The 18,234-nt window shown below is 47.2% G+C and overlaps 1 protein-coding gene across 2 annotated transcripts in view; it reads right to left on the reverse strand.

Moving 5' to 3' along the window:
- Nucleotides 1–1,829: 1,829 nt before the first annotated feature.
- The window catches only part of LOC147673704 (uncharacterized), a 64,865-nt gene continuing 48,460 nt past the window's right edge, over nt 1,830–18,234 (reverse strand). For both annotated transcript variants that reach the window (XM_086947623.1, XM_086947624.1), the window contains exon 3: nt 1,830–3,844. In XM_086947623.1, the coding sequence (XP_086803749.1) occupies nt 3,795–3,844 (50 nt within the window). In that variant the 3' untranslated portion in view covers nt 1,830–3,794. The remainder of the gene's footprint in view (nt 3,845–18,234) is intronic.

The raw sequence follows: 18,234 nt of genomic DNA on the forward strand, positions 1-18,234 counted from the left end.
AAGACCGGCTTAGCCCTTATTGGGGCTCTTCAGTCAGGTGCAGTTTGGTTCCAGGGGCACTGTGAGCAAGAGACCCACTCTGGTTATTCTCTTGGCCACTTGGTGCGATACATCAAACACACAAAAGGTGATGAGTTCGACTTATTGAAAGCATCCTCACATCACCTTTTGTGTGTTTGTATTTTTGTTTGTTTTACCTAACCTTTGCACCCTTCATGGCCAACCAAGCCGCTCTTTAAATACGAATTTCCTGAAAATGACTGAAGAGCTTTACACCAAATGCATTTTTTCTTGTATTTCTAACTTTTTGCAAATTTGGTGTTATTCAATTTAACCATGGTTTCCATATCAGTCAACAAAATTTCCTATCTGAATTAATATGGGAAATCACACTTTTGTGTACCCGTCCCCTTTGAGGTGGATTAACATTTTTGGTAAAGTTTCATGCAGATTTGTGAAACTGCCAACTTTTTTTTACGAAACAAAAAACACTCTTCCTTTGGAAACTTTGACCTAACTATAACTACACATGAGCAACGCCTAATGCTATGCTTTAGTGTCATCTAATACTAATAAATCTAATAAAATAATAAACTAATAAAATCTAAGTGAATTTAAGAGCCTTAATTTCTTACACCCACCTCCTGGGGTGCCATGTTCTTTGGCACACAATACTAAATCAGTACTGAAATCAAAGTGCTATACCCTCCATCCCTAACGACTAGACCGGCAACTCACCAATGTAAAAGCCAAGCCTTAAAATAATTATATATTAATAGTGTCCAGTGCCCTCTGCCACTATTTTCTTGGTTCCCTTTCAATTGTGTACTATGGAAGTGGTATTCGGGTCACATTTATCGGATGCCATCTTAGTGAGGATGATTGACCTCCATCAGTGGTGTAATGCAACTTGAGGGCTCCCCCCATGCTGCGAGCCCAGTCAGGAGCTCTCAGGCCAGTACTCTGCCGCCAGTGCCGGAGGGGCTGCGGAGGCTACCAGCGGCGGCCAGCACAGGTAAGTGGGGTGGGGTGGGGTGGGAGCCGGGTGGGGTGGGAGCCGGGGGGGGGGGGGGGAAAGAGTAGACAGAATAGGTACAATTGAATTAATAAGCAACACCTATTCTGTTTGTTGGCTTCCCCCCGCCGCGCCCTGCCCCACCGCCACACCACGCTACCTGTGCCGCCTGGGGCTACTGTTGCCTCACTGACCTCCATCTGTTATTGGAACACACGATGTAGTAATACTTAAAGCATTTTCCTCCATATTATCCGGGGATCTCCGGAACAAGTCTGCATGCGACTGGGCTTTGGAACACGCTCTGGCACTGTACAGAATCAAACGGTTTGGGATAATGTCTCTGTGCCAAATGATTCCCCTTCAGAATTAATCACAGGTACAGGCTCAATATCCAAGGAAGCCAGATGTGAAGCCAAATATAAAAGCAATCCTGACACAGTTACAATGTCAAGGAGCAACACTGCCTTGTCACTCCTAGTAAATTGTGCTGGAATATTGAAATGTGAACTCTACTTGGTACATGATAACCCAAGAGAAATCAGTACGGTCACAGTTCAAAAATCTCTCACTCATCCCAGAATAGAGGTAGAGGTATGCAGGCTGCCTTTCTACTGTTTCTTCCCTGTTTCAAATCTGAACTTAGGTCACAAAAAAGACCAGTCTAAACAAGAAAAAACATGTGAAAGTTAATAATCAGAAAAAAATGGAATAAGTTGCTAACTGGTGAATTTGTCAGGAGGTAAAATATGATAAGTAAAGAACATTTTATTTTTGCAAAACATTTTCACAACACAGAAATTACATTTCCCTATAATTTCTTCAACCTCCCCAATTAAAAGTAGATTTACATTGTATTCTCATTATGTAGGCAGCTTACTATTTAGTCTGCTGCTTCCTACAAATAAATGGGCTATTATAAAATGCATCAAATAGAAATATAGAAACCTACAAAATAAGTTTTACTCTGTACAATACAGTGTTTTTAATCTTTCAACAAAACTCGTCCATCAAACTGTAGAACTCTGGAAGTGTGTTCCGGTGACTCTGGAATTCTTCAATAGCTTAGTATTGTGTACAATTTCAAAAGTCGCAAAAAGTAATCCCAACATTTTTTCCCACACTAGTAAAAAGATTTACTCACTCGAAGGGTCCTGTGATAAAATCTCTTCCAGTGAGAATGGAGTGGGCTTGCCAGGGTTGGAATACCCTGAAAGTTTGTTTGTATTCATAAACTCCTCTTCAAACCCGTCCGCCAAGAACACAGTGGATAGGGAGGTGGAACGCCCTGAAAACTGTTGGGGGTGAAGAGTAAATGGTCTCTACACCGAGAAAAAAAATTAACCTTTGTGAGGAAAAAAAAGTTAGTAAGGATATTTGCACTTACTCTTTTTTCTTCATCCAACTTGCACATATTTCCAAATGTGACTGGAACGCTACTGAGAATTTGAAAAAGTCTTAAATCTGTAGCCAAGTTAGGTACCAGTCCTTGGTACAGATTTACAGCTTTTTCTGAAAATAATGCCCACTGTGTATTTTTTTTGGGTCCAAAATAAAAAGAAAGCATTGCTCCAGATTAATCCTACCCTGTGAAGACCTCACTCTTTTAGGGTATCGGGAGGTACAGGGCTGCCTATCCAATCTGAAGGACATCAGAAATGCTGGACCTTTCAAGGATTCCCATTTATTTAACACCACAAGCTCCAGTCTTCCCCAGACTAATCCACACTAATACAGATAACCCCCTGTCTTTCTAATGTATTCATTTTTTTTGTAACACCATTCTCACTTTTTTTTAATTCTCTTTTTCATTGCCTACAGTCAGTGTTCATATTCCTGAGTCTCTCGTCAAAATGCTATTTTAGGTGTATCAATTCAGTTGCCGTCTGTCTGTCCTGCTGAAGGTGTGGCATCCAGAATCAGCCAAAATACTGGAGAGTCTTGCACAGTTCCACACAATACTCCGGATGAGGCCCCGGAGCTTGACACAACAAACTAGATGGAACCCTCCAATATGTAAACACCATTAGGACTCCACAAATGGATGCAATATTCCAGAGGAGGGCCATAAGCTTGGCACTTCACTTCAGATAAAGTGGGAACAACATTCGAGGAGAGTACGCCGGGAATGGACACTGTATTCCAGTTGAATCCCACCAAGATACACAATCCATCAGACTAGATCTCTTTCGGTGATGTGTATCCTGGTGTTAGCGCCCATTTCACAGAATAACACAACACGTGCTTGCTCTGCAGCCTGGTTACATTAATTTGGTCAGTGTGAGAGCTTCAGATGCGATATCTGCACAATATCCCGGCCTTTGTCCTTCCTCATATGAATTCTCTTCTAGATTGACCCACCTCCGATTTAAAAACAAATGATGCAAAAAGGTAATAAGAAGATAAAAAAAAAAAAGAAACATCAGCCACAATAGAAAGGTGATCTTTTCTTTCAAAGGTCATAAATCCAAGGATAAGAGGAGCAACATTAGGAATGATGGTGGGTCACACAGCGGGAGGGTTGCAGTCTGAGAATCAGGGGACCTGCAGTTAGTGGACTTTTACCGCAATATGCAAATGAAATGCAGACCAAAGTGTAAATGGACTTTCCCGAAACCATGTCAACTGAATCCCCAAGCCTCTCCTTGCTAGGTCTCTGCAAGGGAAATGCTGTTCCTGCACCATTTGCAAAGTTCATGGTCCAAAGCAAGTGCGGAGGACAACATGGGCGAAACACGTTTCGGCATTCAATCATCAGTACGGCCTTCAAGCACCCAGTTTATCCCAAGGAACGCTCACCGGTCTCCGGGTCCACATCCACATCGGTCTCTGAAAGTTACAAGAACATCAGTTCAGTTCACCTGCCAGACTAGGAAAGGGGTATGCATTATTTTATTTCTGATCATCTACATGCAATTCAATCCTTCCACTCATGGATACATAGATAGCCATGACAGAAAAAAAACTACACCCATCAAGTTTTGAAATTTCCCTACGTGTTCCAACACCTGGAGACAACTGATCTACTTTCATGTGCTTTAACCCCCGAGGTTCATCCCCTCTTTGGGCCTCCTAAATACGTCAGAGGGAATATTTATGGTCCACAATTAATAACAAGTAATCTCTAATCTTAATCCTATTGGCTACTTAAAGTGCAATACCAACTCCTATGATAACCCAACTCAATTGCACAAATTTGAATCAACTTTTGAAGGACGAAATACAGAGTCACCTTACAGGGAATTAAATCTGTGACCCACAGATCTCTTTATTAATTAATGCTGATGTGTTCTATGTATACACACATCTCCTCCACACTTCAATCATTGTACTGAGGAACCTTGCCTTATTGGTCACTTTTCAAGTTGAAATAGCCGTCTATCACACTGAACGGAGGACCCAGCAGCCCGATTGTCACAAATAGTTCTATATAGCATGCTGCTGTGTCAATAATTCATAGACCGTGAACACTGAGAAAATGGCAAAGAAGTGTGAAAATCTATGTTCCAATCTTCTGTGTAGGTATTTCATTTGTTTTGGCTGTTTTATGTTGCAACCGCTTATAAGGACCGCACCAGACTGCCAAACACTGCCCTACAAGAAAAATAGGATGCTTCACAACAGGCCAGAATTTCTGATGTGTTGGGTCGAGTTCATTTAAATTTCAGACTTTTCCCCGGGACATCATTCCTCAACAGGGGTATAGTTGTAAAACGAAAACAGATGTTGGAGTTTTTTCCAAAATCTTCAAACAGAAAACCAATGCCACAGCAGAAGAAGTGTGGTCTCGGTTTACCCTGTAGATTTGTCCCAGACTTGTGTTTCACTAGATCACCAGGTAGTTTGCACCTTGGAATGGGGGGGGGGGGGGGGGGGGGGGTGATTATTCCTTGGGAACATGAGGCAATTAGGTGATTTCACTAATAGGGAAAGAGATGGCTGCTGTCCACAATACAATCAGAATGATTTGGTCTAGGAGGCACAGACACTGCAGAGGCTTGCGCAAGAACTAGCTATATTTATAATATAACCAAGGTCTTTTACTTGGAACTGGTGGGCAGGATGACCATTCCAAAAGCAAAACTAACTAGAACGTTAAAACTAAAACCCGCACATGTTTACCGTCAAGTATGACAAGGGTTCTGATAAAACGACCTCTGCCAAGGTGAAGTGTCCAGCGGCGGCTCCTCCGCATTGGCGGAGGAGCGTTGCCTCACTGATTCGGAGAAAGCAGCTGAAAAATACAACTATATTTTACAATTATTTTATTTTTACGCTGCTGGCTCTGAGCCAGCGCGTGTAGTGAGGGGCAGGGCCAGGCCATGTGAAGGGGAGGAGGAGTGTTGCGCACTTCTAAATGGGCATGTCTGTTTGACCTGCCAAACACACATGCGCATGTAGGTTTCTCTAACCTGGCAGGTCTGTTTGACCTGCCAAACACACATGCGCATGTAGGTTTCTCTAACCTGGATGTATTTTAAAGCCGGATTAGAGAAAAGCACAGACTCCCTGTGCCTGAGCGGAGCATAAAAACAGCCCACTCAAGCCAATTACCATGCTGCCCTCATAATACGAGAGCTGCGTCTGGATTGGATGGGGAGTCTGTTGTCCCAGGGACTGTCGGGAGCAGCAGCAGAGCGGAGGAGCACTAAAGCGCTAAGCGGCAGCAGGAACAGGTAGGTTTTTTAATTCAACCCTCTACTCCCCATCCAATGCTCCTGTTGCCCTGCCACTCCATAGGGGCAGAAACCGAAACAGGAAGTGCAGATTCCCCTTTACCACCACTAGTTTTTCCTTGTCTGCGATAATGCTGTGAGAAACCATGGCGTAGTACCACTTTTTTGTACACTACATAACTACATACAGTTGAATGCTTTGTATTCTACCAGCCATGCCAGTTAATCGAGGGCCATAAGCGTTCGCTCTGAGATTTTAGTGTTAACGTGGTTGATTTTAAAAGATATGGGGTTTGCGTGTTTAAAAGGAGGCTACAGTTACTGTACTTTCCATGGTTTATGTAAATCAAACAAAAAAAAAATCAAGGCTTCAAAATATTACTGAAATTTCCTCTTAGATGTAAAATAAAAATACCCACATATGGTAAGTGGCCTTTGAGTCTGAGTCACATATGGAAATTTGAATGAATGCATTCTTCATTCATTTAATTATGCAGTTTTCTACGAGCTTCCAGGGAGCTTTCACTGACAACCTTAGGCGACCTAAATGGAGGGAGGATTCTCAGGGCAAAATCGTGGTCAAATGCATAAAACCTACTAGAGGGGCCACCACTGGAAACATTTCACCGATTACGGAGTGTGCCAATCTTATTAATGTGTGCCTCGTAAAATTACCACCTAGTACTGCAGACGCTGCTCCATCACTGTCACACCAAGCTTTCCCTCCTATTGTCATGATCCTAAGCTCAAAGAAATCTCTGAACCTCGCTCTGAGATTAGCTCATGAAAATCCTGGCAATGAAGAGTTAGCAATGGAATTTAAGCTGGCTCTAAAACGTTATAAGCAAGCTATCTGGGCAGAGGAGCCCAGACGAGCAGAACAGTTTCGGGCGACACTTTGATATGAAAGCAAAACAAGCATTGAAAATGCAATAGGTTTCGCCTTTGATTAAGTTAAAGCCATTTGCTTTGCTAATGGCATTGTATAGCAACAAGAAAGGGCTTTAACGTAATCAAAGGCGAGACCTATTGCATTTTCAATGCTGGTTTCTTATCTTGGGTCAAAAGTCCTGCACAGTGGTGCGACTGCGATCAAATACAAAGAGGCAACTAATAAGCAAGTTCTGAATTCATAGGGAGGTCATGTTCCCAGAAGAGATGGCTCTTCAGCACCAGCATGTAGACAGGTGACCAGGATCTGGACATTATGTCTAGTAGACAGCTGGTCCAATAGGGGATAAGACTAGGTATGCAGCACAACAGTATAGAATGCAACATGCTGTCTTTGGTGGGGGGGGGGGTGTGAGTCAGATAGCCTAGCCAAAGAGAGGGAAGTGGTAGGTAAAGGGAACTATAAATCATTTTTTTAATAATGTTTTTCCTGCGGTTACAAGTGAAATTTTACTTAACAATATTCCGCTAATTAAGCTCTTTGCAGCCTTTTCACTGTGATAAAGATGTATTAAAAGTTTACAATCCTATGTATCAGCCCTTGACACGTTACCTGTGTTAGACAGAGGCGTCAACAAACACAAACTACAGTAAGACCATCACACCAACTCTATTTTTCACATAAACAGTAAGAGGAAAATGCCATAAGTGATCAGATATTCATATATAAGTGCACGAGTTGTGTAGTAAAAGCCTTTTCTGCATATTGTATGTACCAGGTAAAGGGCAGGACACACTAGGGTGTTGGGGTAACTGGGGCCTCCTTACCCAGAGCGAGAACTACACCACTTTGCAATAAGTTATGGTTTTTAGCAACCGATTCAATATCATTCATCTGAGATACATTAACACCTTGACCTTAATGAGGACATAAGACACCTTATCTGATAATGTACCTGCTGTAGTACCGGCATGCATCTTGCTGCCATGGTTTCAGATTTGCCATGTGTGACAGTTTCATAATTTCTGTGCAATTATGAGTTACACTTCAACAACTATGAGTGATGTTTTCTCATGAGAAAAATCAAGCAATGAAGACGCCAGAAACAGAAGGATATTGACAGGCCGTGTAAGAGAAGGGTTCAATCGGCAGGAAGTGCTCCCTCCAGGGGACAGCTGGAGACCTTGGAAGGGTGTTTTGATGAGAAGAATGCTTTTTCAGTTGGTGTTTCTGCTCGAGGAAGGGAGAGCAAAAAGTGCATTTAACACTGAGAATGTGCATACACCGAGCATGGTCCCAATCAACCGCTGCCGGCACAGTTTACGAAAAAAGATCCCATGACCATGCTTTTTTATTAACCAAACACGACTTGCAATTAAGTTACTTGCATCCTTCTTTCAAAGTCCCTTTCCAGTAAAAAGTTAATCCTTTAATCATCCAATTTTCACCATCCCTCCGGAGGCAGACATTTTGTTACCTGCAGAGCCTGAAATGAAAAGATGAAAACAGCCACAAGGCCCCCCTGCCCAGAGACTACTACCACACGCACGGCCCTATCACCCGTGCACATCTGCACATCTTGTCCCAAGGGCTGCATGTGCCATGGCTGGGCAGAGGGTGGGGCGCCACCGTGCCACGTCACCCCCTATCTCTCTGCGCTCGAGGTCCGCCACAACTAACTGCAGCCGAGAGGGAGAGAGTGTGGGGACCAGGGAGAGGGGGTGAGGGGAGACAGGAGGAGGTGGCGAGGGTGGGAGTGAAGCAGAGGAGAGGGAGCAAGAGGAAGGAAAGGGTGGAAAAAGGCAGGGAAAGAGTGTGACAACCTAGGGAGGGAAGGGGGCAGGTGGGTGAGAGAGAAGCTCAAAACAGGGAAAAGAAAGGCGACGGAGGCGGGAAGGACGGGTGTATAACAGGTGGGCAGAACAGGGGACAGATTTAAAAGGGATGACGAAGTGGCGGTCCCGAAAGTGAAAGAGCGAGGATCTCCTGTCTTTATGGGGCCAGGCGTTTAAACACATGGCCCCATAAAGATAAGAAACCTTTTACGCCAGAAGGAAAGCCCGTCCAAGTGGGCCATCCAAAAAAGCCAAAGGGAGGCAATATACAAAGCTCTTTTCCAATGACTGGCCACCGTCTATCATAAACTGTGACGCCAGCCAATGGAAAAGAGGAGCGGGGCTTAAATCCCTTTACTGAAACTCCTCAAACACATTAAATCTCGCCGAGCGAGCTGCGCATGTGTGCAGCAATGCATAAACGGTGATGCCAGCCAATGGAAAAGAGGGGTGGGGCTTAAAGATCTTTACTGAAACTCCTCAAAAACATTAAATCTCACCGAGCGATCTGAGGATGTGCACAGCAACGCTAGCTGAGACCTAAAAATCTCCCCGAGCGAGCTACACATGTGCGCAGCAACGCTAGCCGAGACCTAAAAAAACAACTTGAGGAAATTTTGGGCTCTGGTAAACCGACTAGTGAATGGTTCTGGAAGAGCTGACAGTGCAAACATATCTGAACTAGACTGGCCATCTCCTCTCTAGGTACTTCATGTCCAGTTATTCCGACAGCCAGAAATGCTATATCACCCAGCAAAGGAGTGAGCCTTGCCCCACAAGCACAGACGAGGTTACCATCTCCGCCACTTTTCAGGCTCCCGAAAGCTCCGACACTTCCATTACAGACTCACCACCTCTGACCAGCCAGCTACAACCGGTTCTGGCCAAGGCAAGATCAGATGGGTCCCTGGGCCAAACGGCCCCCTTAGGCTCTCTTTAAGCAGGATATTTCTTTTTGGGCGTGAAAACTCACGCCGCTTTTGAAACACTTCCTAAGGAGCTCAGTAATAACGAATTCCTGGCGTGGGGCCATTATTCAACCTATCTTTAAAGGTGGTTCCAAATCCGACCCCAGCATTTACAGACTGATAGTGCTCCTGGACAACAACGCAAACTTCTTTGCCAATCTATTTTTTGAAGGCCTGAAACAATGGGTGAAGTCGAGGGGGCTTATACCAAAGAATCAAGCCAGGTTTATCAAAAAATGTGGCACCCTGACAAATCGGTTATCTATATCCTTGCTATTGGAAAAGGCGATAACATTGCAAACCTTGTTGCACTTCTGCTTTGTCTATTTCAGGGCAGTATTTGACTGTGTTCCAGGCCGGCCCTTTGGATGAAGTAAAAGAAATTGGGCATTCCACCAAAACTCCTGGAGGCCATCTTTCAATTGCACACTAACACAGGGTTCACATCAAATTGGGTGAAGTCTCCTGCATATCTGGGAAAATTGCAACCTAGTGGGGGATAAAACAGTGGTATGTTGGCCCCACCTGCTTTTCAACTTGCTCTTGTCTGACTTGTCCAGGTCTCTTGACATTACCAACATTCATTTTCCCAAAGATAGGAGCAAACACATCAGCAATTTGCTTTATGCAGATGACTTAGCGTTGTTTAGTTACACAAGAGTTGGGTTCCATCACCTGCAATATGTGCTGCGCTCTTATTCCATCGCCAACTTCCTGGAGGTCAACCTAAGGAAGACCAAAACCGTCACACTGGGCAGGAAAATCAAAAACGGGGCGGCAGGAACTTTAACGATAATATGATCATGAAGGAATAGTCATACAAATAGCTGGGGGTCACCACTGACGCACAAGCTTCCAGGATGTGCAGATAAGGGAACTGAGGTACAGAGCTGGGATTCCATGCAAAAAACATAGCTATACATATTTACAGCATCCGTTAAATATAAGGCCTTGTAAGGATCCATTTATATACCTGCTCCCCATGTTGATTAGTGAAGAGCGGCCCGCATTGATAATATGTTATCTTCTGTAAAGAAAACACAACCAAAGCATCGTTGAGTAATAGCGTCCCTCCCTGATGAGATGAAGTCGTCTTAAACCCCTGCTCATTCTGCAGGTTAATCCCTGCCATTTCTTGGTCATTGGGAGATGTATTTAGTTATAAAAGATTTGTTTAGGGGCATAACTTCACAGTGGGGGGAGGGGGGCGGAGTGTTTAGGGTGTTACACCCCCCACCCCAAATAAATGTGTTTTCTGGTAAATAGTTGGGTGCAAGTGCTTTCAGTCGGGTATGACGATATCGTTCAGATTTCACCAGCGGTTCTGACATACACTCAGACAAAAACGCATTCACACTCTCTCCCTCGGTTTTGAAAGTCTCAATAAATGTTTGTTAGTTTACCTCTACAGATCTGCATTCCTCTCCCTTTCCACTGCCCCTTAGGTCCCTCTCATGCGCCCTGCTTGCCGTATAATATATTTTAACATTATGTCCCTGCTGGATTGTTGGGAAACCTGAAGCTCACTCTCTACTGACCCAGCTACGCCCCGGTTTAGGGAGAGGGAGTCAACTGTTGAACATTCGAGTTTTCATCCAACTTGTAGAAGCCACTTGTTATTAGGAACACCTCCAGGCACTCTTGGCTTTTAAGTCAGAGGCATTTTGCATCCTGAGAGTTTTTAGTCAATGTTTGCAGTGTTAAAATTAGCCTTCTAGTCCAAGAGACATGCTGCAGGCAGGAAATCCAGGACTGGCTGAGGATGTCACACCTGACACAGGGCCTCTTAGCACATGATCAGCTCACACAACACCACCAGCAACTGGAATAGTGTGGGTTACATTTTGTCATGTGGTGCCGAAAGGATGACAGGAACCCATGTGCTAACACTTATTGCTACAATAGTTAATCTAGTGAGTGTCGGTCTTTGGGTTTCCACTTATCCTGGGGGTGTACAGGCATTCTATTGCAAATGTTTGGATAATGTAAGGCCAATCTTCCTGTTAACCAAGCCTGTGTTTATGTCCTCAGAAATGGTTTGTATTGTTCGCATTTGTCAGCTTTCGACAAACCACTGTTTTATGTAGAATCTAAGCCACACTCGGTGCTAAGATTCTGCTCTTGTGACCACAGAGTTAGCAGATGTGCAGTTTTCATTCTGGGACTGAGAGTGCTGATGAAAAGTGCAGCACTTACTGAGAGCACCATGAGGCACAGAATGTAAGCGTGTCAGGTCTATCAAACTGGACTGACCTGGAGGCTGCAGTGGTGCTGGAACAATTTTTAGAGTGGGGGTGCGGTCATCAATGTTGCATTACTGAAATAAAAGGGACTGTGAAAAATGCAAAGGAAGCAGAAAAATAAACAAGTTTGGCAAATGAGCTATACTCATTCAACAGGAAACTGGTACGTGTGTGATTTGTAGCCGGTATGATACATATTAGGGTACACTGCCACAAATATACTACTAAAGTGTGTTGAGGGAGCGCACTGTCATACACAGATAGCATTCTAAATGGACACATTTTTAATGTGTGTAAAGTGTTCAAGACTACACGTTCACAATTGCTTTATAAACTTTCTTCCTTTCTGTGAGACTTGGCCCTTTCCCCAGAAATTTTTCGCTTTTTATCCCCTGTTAATTTAGAATGCCCCCATTGAAACAACACTGTATAGGCTTTGGGTGGTGGAGAATGCCCTGTTTAGTTTAAAACTTGTGTTAAAATGCAGGTACCTTCTACACCTAACATGGCCGCCACAGACCTCTGCTGCAGCAGCGTGGTTTAGTGGGCGCATTCTAGTAGCCAGGGGCAGGCTGGAACCCTCAGGCAATGTATCCATCTTAGCCTGCCAGCCTGTCCATAGGTAGAATGGTGGAACCACCTAGCACCTCCTGGAACCTTCTGGAACAGGTGAGGTGACACCAACTGACACCAACTGACACTACCAACTGTCAACTGGCACTATAAAAGGAAAGGGAGGGAACTTTCCTGGGGAGAAGAAGGAGAGAAGCTGAGGGGAGGACCTGGGGGAGGAACCTACGCAGGAGTTTAGGCAGAGGGGCCTAGTCAGGGACTATGATGCTGGAAGTGACAGTACTTTGAGTGCTGCCTTTCAAGTATTGAGCACACCTGTAAATCCCCCCTGACCTAGCCCAGCGGAAGGGAACCCCCAGGGACCACTTGAGGGGATTGGCTGAGGAGAACCAACACCAGCCACCAACTTAACCCCCTTCAAGGAAACAAGAACCCAACTGCTATTTACAAGGGCGCGAGAAACAGCTGCGCCAAGAAGAAATTAAGGAACCAGTAACCAAGAAACTAAAGGCGCAAGAAACATCCCGCCAAGAAGAAAACCAAATCACCACAGGACTTTTGAGGAACCCAACAGGTATTGGCGCTGTGTCACTCCCTGTGCCCCCTGACGCCACCTGGGGTTCCTGCGCTAACCTGCCACTGCTGTGTGGCTTGTCCTGTGAGCTGCCTCTATTTTTAAGCAACTACTGATGAAGCGCCAACCTAGAAACTGCCTAAGCGCTACATTGCCCTCCAAGCGCTTGACTGGTGAAGAATTGCTGTGTCCTGTGGGAGCGCTGTGAATTGCCTGCAGGGCTGTGGAAGTGCCCCCCCCTGTAAAGCGCTGTGAAGTGCCCCAAGTGCTAGGACTGCCTGCTGAAGCGCTATACTGCCCGGGAACTGCTGGTCTGACCGAGCGCTGCATGCCCCCTAAGAAGCGCTGGCATCGTGTGCCATCCAAGCGCTGTTAATTGCTCCACTGCTGACCCCTGAAAAGCGCTCTTATGTCGCTGTGCCGGTGAAGCGACCGGAAGTAGTGGAAGAGCGCCACTGACCGCAACCTCGCCAAGCGCCTACCTGTAGCGCCTAGTGAAACGCCGTGCTTTGCCCCCAGGCGGCCCCCAGTGCCAGGAGAGGGCCGCCTCAGCAACCGGAGGCGTGAGGGAGAAAAGGCGCTGTGTCTCAGCGTGACCTGGGGCCGCTGTCACCGCCGCGGCCCGGCCGGAGAGTGAGGGATCCCAGCGGAACCAGCGCCGTCTTCGTGACCCCCCTCGGCGGCCCCCGTGTACCAGGAGAGGGCCGCCGTATTGTACGCCTGAGGAGGCCTCCGCGCATTCCAGTAAGGTCGCGTTAGGCCCTGAGGCAGGAATCCCCGTATCACGTGACGGGGACACATCAAGTCCCGGCCCCGCCGCGCACTGATTGGCCGCGTGGCCGAGCCTCTCCTGCACCACATCGCGATTGGTTCCTGGGCCGGTGAGGCTGTAGAAGGCCCGGGAACCGCTTGTCATCGACGGGGAGGGCTCCGAGAGAGTGTCAGAGCCCCCCCTCACTGCCAGCACTCATCGGGAGGGGGCCGTGGAGCCTGAGAGCCCCCTCCGATTCGCCCCACAACGCTTGGAACTGCCTCGCGACCGGCGCTGGTGCTCTGTAGCTGCCTCCTGCACCGCGCCCGGTCGTGTGAGGCTCCAGAACCTGCGCAAGGGCCCCGGAGGGCCGAAGAAAAAGGTAATCCCCCAGGGGAGGAGGGCGGAAGGCCGGGTAAGGCCCCGTGTTCGCCCCTCCCCGGGGGAAGATGTCACTGGGCCCCGTTGGCCCTCATTAATTGCTGGAAAACTGGTGACTGGGTCCTGTTGGCCCTAATTCATTACAGAAGCCCTTCAGGCATGGGGACTGGGCCCACGAAGGTCACTGTGGGTCCTCTGCAGTAGGAACCTTGTACTCCTGCAGTGAGATAATTATTAAATTGGGCTGCATTGTTGATGAATGTTTTTCCCTTACCTTATGGGAATGTTCCCTGATTAATAGGAGCAATTTACTGCTCATTTATGCACCAGCCGATGTGTAGTTTGCCTAATGCCAGGTTGGAAGTGAGGTAATGCCTAGTTGGAGCCTGATGCAGGGCTTATAGGGTGCTAAGGAAATACTTGGGGCCTATTGAAATACTGGGTACTGGCTAATTAAATGTTCACTCCTGCCTAGGGCAATGCCTTTAGAAATGTCCTAACTTCTGCCTAGAGAACTGTTTATTTCTAGCTAAATGCCTTAGTGAATGCCCAATGTAAGGTTCATTCAAATACGCTTTGCGTAAAGCTCTAAGTAATGGAATGGTTATTCCTCCCAAGTGAAACTGGTAATTAACTGTCTGGTTAGTTTATGACTAATGAAATGTTCTGCCTTTACTCTCATGACATGTATATTACTGCCTAAGGCACTGTTATCTGAATGCTGTTTGCTACCTCAGGAAATGTTTATACTACATAATTACATGGTTCCTGGGTCATATGTCATGCATACTCCTGCCTAATGCAATGGTTCCCAAAGACCTCTAGGTATATAAGGAGATGGTTACTCCCATTTGAGGAGAGGTTTATTCCTGATTAATAGGGATAGCGCACTGCTATACCAGCCTCAGGTGTTGTGATAATTTACCCTAGTTAAAAGAAAGGTTTATTCTTACCTGATGACCTGGGTAATGCTGGCTAAATGAAATGTTTTACATTGAAGTCTTTTCCCTGTGTGAGGAGAGTGATAACTTTGACCTCTAGTCAGTTATGATACATTATTTATCTATTTATGAGATGTTTTACTCCTAATAGGGGAGAAGAGTTATGCACAGCTAAGGTTCCCCCTGATGTGATGTTTCATATTTAAGGAAAGTGGAAACCTACTGTTATTTATTGAAATGCTTACTGTTATAACTTCTTAATGCGTTTGATGCAGGTGCTGACCAGGAGCAAGGCGTAGGTCAGGCCTGTGTTATTCTAAAAATGTATTTAATCAATATTTAATATTTATGGAACATCTAATATTTATTATTTATTCATCCAGTATTTATTGCCAAGTGTTCTCACACATGTATTTTAGTGGAAAGCGGATAAGCTAATTTTATGATGAATTCCTAATACCCTGATCCTGCTCCATCTACTTGATTATCTATCTTAATAAAGTTAACTTGAGTTTTTATACAAGCTCACTGGAGTGGCGTCCCTAATTGCGTGCTCATGTTTCTGACTCAGTGGTTGCGTGTGTTGTATGGTCGCTTTACACATAAGCTTTCGGATGCCTACCCGCTCGTGCCATGCTACCCTAGGGGACTGGTGACCCCAGTTCCAACATATTGGTGTCGAGCGGTGGGATCCAGGACTTGTGACCATGCAGCACCCTCCATTGGGACAGGGTGCACAGCAATTGGGCTGCACAATTATTGTGTGTAAGCCAAAGTAATTGACCCCTCCACTGTCTAGCCTGTGAGTGTATCAGGGCCTGTGGGACCCCATTCTGTCGCCACATCCTAGAACCTTTTTCCTGAATTATCTGAGTCCCCACCTGGCGTACTGGAGTGTTGTCAGGGGATGGGGGTGCCTGTTGGGCGGAGGGAAGAAGGAACTCCGTACCACTTTTGGGGCACGGGTAGGAGCCCACCCAGAGGGGAGAGGGGATGGGGACAGGAGGGGCAGGTCACACCCAGGGAGGCGGGCACACCAGAGAACCTTGGAAGGGGGTGTGTGTCGTCAGAGAGGTTAGAGCATGAAAGGGAGAGTGAGAGCCTTGCAATGGATGAGAGGAAGCTGGTGCACAGGCTTCAGCTAACAGAGACAGAGCCGAAGACCTTGAAATCATGTGTGCCAGGTACTTCCATGGTGGCAGCGTACCCGAGGTTCGGGTTTGGACCAGTCACGGGGTGGAGAACCTGGACTGGGGTTTCAGGATCAGGAATTGCCTGACCTGGTGGGTGGGGTACCGGTAACTAAGGACCCTACCGGTGTGACTCCCAGGGGTACCTCTCCGGGTAGGGGGGTGTGCGGAACTCTGGGAGGGGGTGCAGAGGGAGGATGGACTCTCCTCTGGCACCGGTCCAGCCACGGGGTTAAGATCCTGGGTTGGGTGGCCAGGTTCAGGGGTTGCCTGACCTGGCGGGAGGAATCTCTGTATTCAGAGTTCCTCCGGTTGTGACTCCCAGGGGTACCTCTCCGGGTAGGGGGGTGTGCGGAACTCTGGGAGGGGGTGCAGAGGGAGGATGGACTCTCCTCTGGCACCGGACCAGCCACGGGGTTAAGATCCTGGGTTGGGTGGCCAGGTTCAGGGGTTGCCTGACCTGGCGGGAGGAATCTCTGTATTCAGAGTTCCTCCGATTGTGACTCCCAGGGGTACCTCTCCGGGTAGGGGGGTGTGCGGAACTCTGGGAGGGGGTGCAGAGGGAGGTAGGACTCTCCTCTGGCACCGGTCCAGCCACGGGGTTAAGATCCTGGGTTGGGTGGCCAGGTTCAGGGGTTGCCTGACCTGGCGGGAGGAATCTCTGTATTCAGAGTTCCTCCGGTTGTGACTCTCAGGGGTACTACTCCAGGTGGGAGGGTGCGGAACCCTGGGAGGGGTGCAGGGAGGGGTAGGTCTCGCCCCTGTCACCAATTCAACTTAAGGGTTTAGACCCTAGGTTGAGGAGGAGAGTGGAAAGAGGTACCACGGGCCTGGGGCGACTGCCCCCCACTCTGAGAGAGAGTAAGGGCCAGAGACATCTGGATTGGAGGTCTGTCCTGGCCGCATCCCACTAGGAACACCAGTGGGGTGGTTGGATTAGCGAGGATGTCATGGTGGTATTGGGCCTGCGTCCACCTTTTTTTTTCGCCCCAAGCAGGGAAGCCCGTCAAGGGAATGACCAGTCTACCCTGGCTTTTGGCTGGGGGGGAGATGTGTGAGACTTGGCCCTTTCCCCAGAAATTTTTCGCTTTTTATCCCCTGTTAATTTAGAATGCCCCCATTGAAACAACACTGTATAGGCTTTGGGTGGTGGAGAATGCCCTGTTTAGTTTAAAACTTGTGTTAAAATGCAGGTACCTTCTACACCTAACATGGCCGCCACAGACCTCTGCTGCAGCAGCGTGGTTTAGTGGGCGCATTCTAGTAGCCAGGGGCAGGCTGGAACCCTCAGGCAATGTATCCATCTTAGCCTGCCAGCCTGTCCATAGGTAGAATGGTGGAACCACCTAGCACCTCCTGGAACCTTCTGGAACAGGTGAGGTGACACCAACTGACACCAACTGACACTACCAACTGTCAACTGGCACTATAAAAGGAAAGGGAGGGAACTTTCCTGGGGAGAAGAAGGAGAGAAGCTGAGGGGAGGACCTGGGGGAGGAACCTACGCAGGAGTTTAGGCAGAGGGGCCTAGTCAGGGACTATGATGCTGGAAGTGACAGTACTTTGAGTGCTGCCTTTCAAGTATTGAGCACACCTGTAAATCCCCCCTGACCTAGCCCAGCGGAAGGGAACCCCCAGGGACCACTTGAGGGGATTGGCTGAGGAGAACCAACACCAGCCACCAACTTAACCCCCTTCAAGGAAACAAGAACCCAACTGCTATTTACAAGGGCGCGAGAAACAGCTGCGCCAAGAAGAAATTAAGGAACCAGTAACCAAGAAACTAAAGGCGCAAGAAACATCCCGCCAAGAAGAAAACCAAATCACCACAGGACTTTTGAGGAACCCAACAGGTATTGGCGCTGTGTCACTCCCTGTGCCCCCTGACGCCACCTGGGGTTCCTGCGCTAACCTGCCACTGCTGTGTGGCTTGTCCTGTGAGCTGCCTCTATTTTTAAGCAACTACTGATGAAGCGCCAACCTAGAAACTGCCTAAGCGCTACATTGCCCTCCAAGCGCTTGACTGGTGAAGAATTGCTGTGTCCTGTGGGAGCGCTGTGAATTGCCTGCAGGGCTGTGGAAGTGCCCCCCCCTGTAAAGCGCTGTGAAGTGCCCCAAGTGCTAGGACTGCCTGCTGAAGCGCTATACTGCCCGGGAACTGCTGGTCTGACCGAGCGCTGCATGCCCCCTAAGAA

This window comes from Lissotriton vulgaris, chromosome 12 (assembly GCF_964263255.1).
Source record: "Lissotriton vulgaris chromosome 12, aLisVul1.2, whole genome shotgun sequence".
Classification (NCBI taxonomy): domain Eukaryota; kingdom Metazoa; phylum Chordata; class Amphibia; order Caudata; family Salamandridae; genus Lissotriton; species Lissotriton vulgaris.